This window comes from Talpa europaea, assembly GCF_964194135.1.
Source record: "Talpa europaea genome assembly, chromosome: 5".
NCBI lineage: Eukaryota > Metazoa > Chordata > Mammalia > Eulipotyphla > Talpidae > Talpa > Talpa europaea.
In genome coordinates, this window is record NC_140071.1 from 17,680,669 (window position 1) to 17,690,651 (window position 9,983).

Genomic DNA, 9,983 nt, shown 5'->3' on the forward strand with positions numbered 1-9,983 from the left:
CTGGCTCTAGGAGTTTTACAGTTCTCATTTTAATTCCAACTTTATAGCTAAGGAAACAACCTCAAAGAAGTTGTCATAATGAACTTAGCTTCTGTATTTCTCAGTAAATGCAATGAATGCTGACGTGGGACAGACATTGGGATGAGCAGGAAAGCAATACAATCCTAGTTTTGAGCTGATGTTTAATCATGTGGAGCCACGTGATTGTGCCCAAGTCCCTGGACCCCAGGTCATACATTTAGAGTTTCCAGGCGGTTCTCATCATGACGATGAAATACACATCGGTGTCGATGGATGCGCTCACCCCTGCATAGTAGTTCATAAACTCCTCCGGGGTCACCTGCAGTGGAAAAGTCAGAAACAAAAGCGAAACTTTGCTTTTCAACATTTCAGTCGAGGCTCATCTCCAGTACTGGGAAATGGAAAGGAAATTTCAATCAAGGAGACTTTTTAATGACCACAGCTGAAGAACAAGTCTAAAACAGGAGAGTTGTAAGTGCAGGATTCTGGTAAGGAATGGCACAGGGGAGAAGAGGTAGAAAGTCTTGGAAATTTTCAAATCAACCTACACAGGAAGTGAGATACTGGTTCTCCTCTTTCTTTAAGAGCACACCTATCTGTTCAGATAAGTGAGAGAAACTCAGAATTAGAAACAAGTGTTCTTTGATTGTCGTTCATACTGTCTTTCTGTGACACATGCGGAAAAAAACATCTTGTGTCCTTCCTTCTATCAGGAGAATTAATGTTTTACTTTTCAAAGAAATGGAGCTCTGTCCTGTGGGTAAGAAACAGATTTCTGATTAAACGTTCTTTGGCTTTATGCCTTTTAAAGACACAGTAAGTAAAAGATGGCAACCCCTATTGCAAGCCCCCCTTTCCTCCTACCTGAGTTGTCTCCCCCAGTTCATACTTGTAACTTCTCTTCGGATTATCGACTAATGTGCTTGCCTATGCTAGGTTTTACATGACATTACTTTTTGATGGAAAGAGAAATAGTTATCTGCCTTATGTTTTCACAGGTGTAGGTGATATGGACACAACAACCCACCATTTTGGCAGTTGAATCAGAAAGCAAATGGTTTCTTGTCTGACTGCTCTCTCTCTAACCAGTCAATTTAGCCAAAAGCATAGCCCTGCTTATATGTGAGGACACAGATACCATAATGACAACTGTTTTGGAAATTTATTGTTTTCTTGTTAGCTCTCAATTTTCAGAATCATGAGTAATTTTAAAAATCACAAAGTACAATCTATAAATAATTCAAAACCTCTTTCTAGCCCTTAATAGCAAACTCCTCTCCCACCGAGTACCTACCTGCTCCCTAAGAATCACATGAGTTGATTGATACACTTGCCTTTTTTGCTAAAATTACAAATGAATCCACCGTTCTCTCCTGTACCTGCCTCTCCTCTCCCTCTACCCCAAATCGTGAAAAGCAGTAGGATGAAAGTCATTGGACTGAGTTAACAGTTGAGCTATATTTATTCAGTGACTTGGAAGTAGAAATAAATAATATGTGCATAGTTGTTGCTAAAATCGGAATAGCATTAATGCTCTTTTTTATTTATTTTTGTCCTCCTTTGGATTTCCCAATCAGCATTAAACCCGATCTGCTGCGTCTCCCTGGTGGTGCAGGCAGTTGAGTGTAGCACTGTGAAGATGTCCGTAGCCTCTGCAGTGCCAGTTCGATCCCTGCCATCAGAGCAACCCACATGGTGCAGCAGACCTCTCCTGTTTTGCCCGCTGCTCCCCTCAGCAGTATATTTCGTTAGTCTGCCTGTTCTGCTTCCCACTCTGTCTCTGGTGAATCCTCTCACCCTCCCGTGCATCTGGCCTGTACCCCGGTTCTTGTGTAAATAAAATAATAAATCTAAATAAATAAATAAACCCAATCTGGAAGTCAGACTACGTAAAACTAGATGTCATAGCTAATATATTTATTTGGCCATTTCAGGAAAGGCCATCAGTTATTCTTGGAGAAGTATCAGCTTATTTCCTGACACTCAACTGGCTTGAATCACAAATTCTATGCTTCCCCCCATAGCTTTGCCCTCATCATGGTAAATCACTCTTTCAATATTATTATTCAATTATTCAATATCATCATTTTATTTGACTTTAGAAAACATGAGAGAATGAACCCCCTTTCTTTTGGCAGGACTCTTGACTGTGCTACCTTTAATTGACTAAGTATATGTGTGAGAAGAGGGATAATGAAGAGCTCTGAGTCATGATACAGAATACAGTCCCTTTTTCTCAACTCCAGACTGATATGAAAATCATAAAATAAGTTTAGGTTATCTATATATATTCAGTAGAATACCTAAAATATTTTTAATTATTTAAAATTGTCTGCAGGGGCCTCCCTGGTAGCACAGGGGTTAAAGTCTCCGTGCTATCAAGCTATCGCCAGCCACTGTGACCTGAGTTCAATCCCCGGCCAGGGAGCTGACCCACATGGCGCAGCAGACCTCTCTTGTCTCACTCGCTACTCCCCTCAGCAGTGTATTTCAGTAGATCTACCTGTTCAGCATCCCACTCTGTCTCTGGTGAATCCTCTCACAACCTCCCATCCCCGCACCTCTGGCCTATACCCCAGTTCTTGTATGCATAAATAAATAAAAATAAATCTTTTTTTAAATTAAAAAATAAAATTGTCTACATGAAATAGAACTAATATCCCCTCAAAGACTCATATATCCTAAAATACTTATTTTAAAATTTTGTCGTTTTAAAATGATATAAATATATGAAAACTTCAGAACCTAGATTTGAAAAAAAAATAAAAAGATGTGAAAGTGTCACTCAACTGGGGCAGGTAGGAGGCAGGGGGTTAGGGATAGGCCCAGAGGGAGAAAAGGTACTTCACACATTCTTTGACCACTCTCATACTGCCATCTGATAATTTCTGAACTGAGGGGAGCGTGTGGAGGACAGGGCTTATCACCTCCAGTTCCATGGCTGCTGTAAACCCCAGTAACTTTATGACTACTTGAGAGATCAGTTTGGTTATCAGAAGTTCATAAATTTGAACATCATCCTTGGCTAAGAAATAGGCGGACTTTCTTGGCTTATTCTAAATCTTATCTTATTTGAATGTCAACTGTATTTTTTAGCCATTTAAAGCCTTAGGCTTTAAGAGTAGCTGTACTTCACCGTGAGACATTTTAATGTATAAAACAAGGTTATTTGAAAAAGATAAAGTGGGGGTTAATTACTCCTTTTTAGAAAGAGAGATTCTTTCCATCCATCATTCCTTGTGCATTTAAAGTATTTAATGTACAAAAGTTGACTAGCACATCACTTTATCACTTTTCAGAAATATTTTCGCTATGTCTAATAAATGAGATATTCCTATAAAGCCTTTAGCATGTGCCCAGAATCATCAGTATTCAATACATATTGCCCAGATTCATAATTATGCTAAATGAGTTTCATGTGCATATTTAATAATTAAAAACAGGCACTTCTGAATCTTTCAGAGACAAGGATCTCAATCAAGTATGAATGTGATTAAGAGTCATCTGGGACACTTATTAAAATTGTAAATCTGGAATAATCTGTAAAACTGTAAATCCACCCCCCAAAGTTGTATTTTGTAGTGCTGCTGTGTAGGCAGCAACCAGCATTATCACTACATCCCCAGGACAGTGACCACACACAGTGAGAGTTGATATTAACACGGGGTTAGTGATATTCGAGTGACATCAGATGCTGTAACTGCTAAAAACCCCAAGAACCTTTATGAGTATTTGGAACTTAATGTGGCCTGTTAAAATAAATGTCAAAAAGAATAGGGGGGTGAGAACCTTAAATCAGCTGAATCACAACAACTGGCTACTTTGACTGGGGTTAGAGAAAAGGACAGCTGAGGTTTCCCCTGGCAAGGAGGAGGAACCACCTGCAGAAAGGAGGCAAATGTACCCTGAGATCCCTTGTAGAGCTGGGCTAATTTGGGGAAATGGCAGTTGACTATTTTTCCACCACCATCTCAGAAATCAAAGGCCAACAAGGTTGGAAGAAAACATACTTTCTGTTATTTCTGTCCCTAAACATTTGGCTGGTCTACAGAATCAAGTACTTCCTTCCCTGACGCACACTCATTTTAATCTACCTCTGCAACCCCCTCAGGCTGAAATGAAGGGTATTTCTCTGTCCCTGGCAGGAAAATGTCAGCAGAAAGTAAACAAAGATTCCCTTTTCCCATTCCCCTGGCCCCTTGTTACTAGGTCTTTCATGAAATTTCATGGAAAAAAAAATTGAGGGAAATTTCCTTTAAAAGGGGGAGCCTTGTATACTCTTCCTATCACCATCATGTCTTCCTCTGCTTCCTGGCCTATTAATCTTTCCTGAGTGACTAAGGCCTAGGAGTAATACTGCCCCAGGTTCTGCTGCTGTTGAAGGAGGAAACGCCCTTCCCCATCATCATTGCCTGCAGGTCACCTGGTTCTGGGTTAAAGGTCACCTGGTTCTGGGTTAATAGCAGATCTGGTTCTGGGTTAAAGGTTCATTTATGCTTACAGATAAAGAGAGGAGACATTTCATCTCAGCCTAGATCACACAGTTATGGAGGTATACCTTCTCATCTACCAACTACATTTACAATTTGAAGACCCAGTTAATGGCGACAGGATGGTTCTTTTTGTTCTTAAGTTCGATGTGGTTTAGAAATGCAAGTTAATTTCAAAATCTATTGAATATTAAATCAGAGCAAATTCTGTTATCAGTCATTTCTTTTACCAGAACTTCACATAAATGACTGTTCTGCATAGCAACATGCTAATAAGTGATACTCCTAAATACAAAAGACATTGAAACATCCTGAAATGCCTTGTGATTATGCTCAAAGTATTGAATTATGGTCTCATTTTAAAATTAAATATGTGTTATGATAGTCTAACTCACTCTAGAGACTAGCTGTGTACAGTAAATATGGTTGCCATGGCATGCAATGTTTCATCAAGACATCATATTCTCCAGGTGATGGTATTTAGCTGTAAATGAATCACCTACCAACACTCGTGCACATGCACACACAGATTCTCTGGCTTTAGTTCTCAACTTTCTAAAGAGTCATTAAGGAAATATTTTACTTCTATCGTAATTAATATAGTATAAGTATCTTTTAAGGCTTTGGACTTATTTCCCATTTGTAATTACAAATAAGAAAAACATTTCATTTAGATTAAACTCTCTTACTTACCAAACCATCTTTGTCATAGGGTGAATCAAAGTTATCCAGAAATTTCCTGAATACTTGCTCCTCTGACCATTCTCCATTTTGGTACTTTGGGTGGTGTTTTGCATTATACACCTCCCGGAGGTCTTCAATTGTTATAACGCCATCTCCAGTCTTGTCTAACTTTCTAAAAGCTTGCATAATTACCTCTTTTCTGGCTCTGGACATTGGAGGCTGGGTAAATAAAAAAACACATACACAGACATGCAAGCAAATGAGCTTTGTGTGTGTCAAAGTGATGGCATAGTCCCCACAGCGCTGCAAAATGGTTGATGTGCCATTAGATAATCTAGAGTTGGATCGCTCCATAAAGCTCTGAAATCTGCTCTCAATCTCCTGCCCATCCCCTCCACAGTGCACTAACATCCTCTAAGAAAAAAAAACCCAAATAAACAAACCTCAAAATAGCCAACCCAAGCTAATTGAAAGCCAACCTTGGCAGATATACAGACTCATGGGGCCGCTTACTCTTAATGTGAGAAGAAATTCATTGAAGTCTATGGTTCCACTCCCATCCTTATCAAACCTCTGGAAAAGCTCTTCTGCCTCTTCCTTTTCCATGACCACAGCATAATCATTTAACCCTTTCACAAATTCCTTGAAATCAAGGGTTCGGTTGTTGTTGTCATCCATAATTCGAAATACTCTGAAGGAAATACGCACATGCAAGAAGAAAAAACCCACAGAGAACAAGGTGTAAGCATAAACATTCAAAAAGAAAACCACTTGCAAGTTTTTTCAAAGTATAATATAGAAGTTTAAGATTCTTCGCTCTATCCTCCTTCCAAAATTGGAGGGCCTCACCCAGCTGCTCATAAAAGTAAACCAAACTTTAAAAATGTACTGTATGATTCTAATTCTATGGCATATTGTAAAAAGCAAAACTACAGAGGTAGGTAAAATTTAAGGGGAAGGAGGGAGAGGCAAGGTGGAGCACAGGGGATTTTTAGGGCCATGAAACCGCCATGATATTATCATGGTAGAGACAGGACCTGCATTTGCTAAAGCCCATAGAACTTCACAGCCCAAAGAGTGAACCTTAAAGTATATACAAGTTTTAAAAAATACATATTTAGGAGGCCAGGGGACCCCAGGAAAGAATACAGACAATGGGAAATCTAATTTCACTACAAACTTTTGAATAATCTCACTGAAGAGAAGGTAGACAGTGTGAAAGTGCTGATCTAAGTAACTTTAGAAATAAATGGTGTGTAAGAGTTCTCTGAGGCCCCTTTTATAAGGACACCAACTCTATTCTTGAGGGCCCCATCCTCAGGACCTAATTACCACCGAGAGGGGATGAAGAATTTTGTTTTGTTTAATTTTGTTTAGGACAAGACCTCCCTAGAGATACTCACTGGGTAGCTGATTAGTTAGCTGGTTAGCTAGTGTCCTTCATGAAAAAAGAAAAGATGGTGGTGCAAGGGGGTTAAATCTCAGCACTACGATGCTCTCAGCAATCACTACAGCATGAGTTCGATCCTCAGCCAGGGAGCTAACACATGGCACAGCAGACCTCTCCTGTCTCACCCGCTGCTCCCCTCAGCAGTGTACTTTGGTCAATCTGCCTGTTCTGTTCCCCACTCTGTCTCTGGTGAATCCTCTCACCCCCCCGCACTCTTGCCTGTACCCCAGTTCTTCATGCATAAATAAATAAATCTTAAAAAAAGAAAAGATTTAAATAGCAGTAAAACATTTGGAGCTCAGGAGAAGACTTTATGACAAAGTCAGGAGTGGGCAAGATACTATCATCTCTTTTGCCCCTGGATTTTTCAATCTTCAAGGCTTCATGAGTCTTAAAGACAGTGAGTCTTGAAGGCTCACTATCAGGACAGGACTTAGCTAGCGGCTGAAGCAATCCCAGGGGGTAGGCAACTATTTACTGTGCAACAGGCACTTCCAGTGCCCCAGGCCATGAGGGACACATGACTGCCTGAGAGAGAACTCCAGGTTCTGCAATCATGTCTAAGTCACTGTTCCTTCCTTTCTCTCCAGAAGTCATAGCCTCAGGGAGTGTCTCTCTCATCCTGCCAGAAATCTCTAGAATCTGGGCATATTGCTCTCTTCACCTCAACTCATCCCAGAAACTACACTCTCTTCTAGCAGACATGGGCCTTGCTGAAACTGACAACAAAAATTGTCACACAGGACCAGAAATTCATTCCTCCAAGACTCTGCATTTTGCAAATAAGGAATGACAATCAGAAGGAAGTGATTTGCTCAAGTCTCACCTGGGCACACAGTCTCACCTGAGCACACGCGACCTGTCTCCCACGGTCCTACCTGCCAAGTCCTTTGATGCCCGCGGAGCCCCTGGCCAGGCACTGCAGTCGGAGCCTCTCAATGGGGTCGGTAGCCTTGGAGAGCTTTTTCTTGGCCTGGATCGCCATCTCTCGGTCATGGCGTGCTGTCCCTGCCATCTGAAGGTGAACCCACAGCACATTAGCAGAGCTCAGCCCTCCCGGCCTACCTCTGGTTGGGCAGGGTGACAGCAGCCATGTGGAGAAGGAACTTTACAGCACATTCTATCCTTCATTTTCCAAGAAAGGTCTCAAACCTCCCAGAATTCCAATTGTTAGCAATGCCACTTGTGTGCCTGGCCTATTTATTCCTCGCCTAGCCATCCTGAGCACATCTGATCTCACCAACCTGGACAACAGCTTTGAATACACAGCCCTTCCCAATATGCGCTGGCCATTCCCAAACCCTCTACCCCCATAAAAATGAGGTCCCATTTCCCTAATGACCTCTTTTTGAGCCTTTTCATGCTGTATTTTTTCCTTTGGAATTTCCCATAATGCCTTTCAATACACATTAAATATGCTCCTTTTTAATGAAAGGGATAATTTTTGTGGCCTCTCTCTTGTCTGAGATTCTCAACCCTTGGGCCTTAATGGTTCTTGCCAGTAACTAGTATGTTTTCCTTAATTAATAGGTTCCTGTCCATTAACACCTAATTAGGTTCTCAAGACAAAAAAAAAAAGTAATAGACACACTCTCTCTCTCTCGATAAATATATATATATATATATATATCTTTCTCTACAGTTTGGTTCTGTATCTTAAATAATCAGATATGGGAGATAGGGTAGATGCACCTCTGAGAGGTCAGTGTGCAGCCAACTCCTGCAACAGTTTATATTCTGAGAACCCACACAAGAGAGGAAAGAGCACTGGACTGGAAGTCTGGAGACCCGCGTTCTAGTCTAACTCATGATCCCACTTGAGAGAATCTCGGGCCTCTGGTCCCTCTTCCTTTGTTAAATGGAAGGATTGGATTAGATGATCTTGCAGGTGCATCCTTGCTCCAAAAGGCACGAATTCCCATAGAGGCATTCTAGAAGCAACTTATTTATGTGAGTTGTGAATGAAAGGGACAAGAGGACTTGATGGGTGTGCAGAGAACAGCATTCAAGATGCAGGGGAAATGGTTAGGACGGATGGGTCTTGAATCAAGGGCTCCCCCACTGGTTAAATGCTGGCACTTCCATTGAGGGCCCAGTGGGGAAGGGATTTTTTAGCTGCTCCTCTCCTGTGCAAACACTAAAAAGCCTCCCCCACCCCCAATGCCGACACACACACACACACACACACACACACAGAGTTCTCATTTTTTAGCTTTAGAGAAAGGAACTCACATAGAAAACTGAGACCACAGGCGATAATTTAGGGGTGAACATGTTTAACTGACTCATGTCCTATAGAACTCCCAAGGATCAACTGTGGGTTTGTTTGGGGGAAAAGGCTGTCCTAAAGCTAATCCCATACAGGCTTCGTGGACTCCACCCCCACCCCAGGCCAAAGCCAAAGACACTGGGAACTTTCCAAATCCCATCCCCACCAAAGGGAAGGTGGCTGGGACCTGAGGGTGGGGTTAAGCAGCCAGGTGGATATAAAAGGCAGACACGTGGGCTTTGGGGGGTCCCCCATTTTGGCAGCTCTGAGAGTGACTTTGGGTTTCCAGGTCGTCGGATCGGGTAGGACGCATTAAAGACTTTATTTCCCTATTTTCTCCCTGAGTTGTACATTTTCCTTCTTTCCTTTTCCCTTATAAATAAACCTCTTATTAACCTTTTGTGTGTGCCTGCAGTGGAGTATTCATAAGTCCCTTGTAAGCGCGCAGGTAAGGACCCACAGCCAGGAACCCGTTCAATATCGGGGCTGCCCTATAGCAGCTTGGCGCCCAACGTGCTTTGGAGGCTTCACCCGTGGTTGACCAGCCCAAAGTAATTTTTCTTGCGTTGGTCACCATAAAGCACATTAGGTCAGGTTCACTTCCTCTTGCCCTTCCGATACCCACTATAGGGGGGGAAATGGGAGTAAATCTTCCTAGTTCTCTTGGCACTTGATTTCGGATTAGGAAGAATTTCTCTGCTAAAGCTATGTGAAGCCTTCCTTGCTTCCTCCAGCACTAGAAGCACAGACGCCCAGGAATCCACAGGGCCCCACACCAGGCTCTCACACACCTCCCTCTCCACCCCTGCCAGGAGGTGCAGAGAGCTCGTTCAAATTCTCAGCCGACAGGGACACCCAGAGACGACCAAGTGCCTTCCTGGCAGCACTAGCTTTCTGAAAACCTGCAATTCCTGTTGCTATTTTGTCACCTGATCACAAGCTGACAATTCCCAATGTCACCAGCTTCCAGTCTCAGCCACAATGGAATTCTGTGTTTATTTACAAGATCACCATTTCTCTCCCCCAGCCCGCTCTGTCCCCTGACTCCTTCTTGTCTGAGGCGCTTCCC

General features: G+C 42.2%; 1 protein-coding gene across 2 annotated transcripts; it reads right to left on the bottom strand.

Annotated features, from left to right (window-relative positions):
• Positions 1-238: 238 nt before the first annotated feature.
• CAPSL (calcyphosine like) lies at positions 239-7,683 on the bottom strand (the record flags this gene model as incomplete). 2 transcript variants are annotated; one of them, XM_084233337.1, is made up of 4 exons in its annotated part: positions 239-340; positions 5,205-5,414; positions 5,709-5,886; positions 7,524-7,683. In XM_084233337.1, 4 exons carry the CDS (start codon positions 7,658-7,660, stop codon positions 239-241), a joined length of 627 nt encoding a protein of 208 aa, XP_084089463.1. The 2 variants fall into 2 exon arrangements, with proteins under 2 accessions (XP_084089463.1, XP_084089464.1); XM_084233338.1 differs by lacking the exon at positions 5,205-5,414 and having other exon boundaries at positions 7,524-7,660.
• Positions 7,684-9,983: the final 2,300 nt, after the last annotated feature.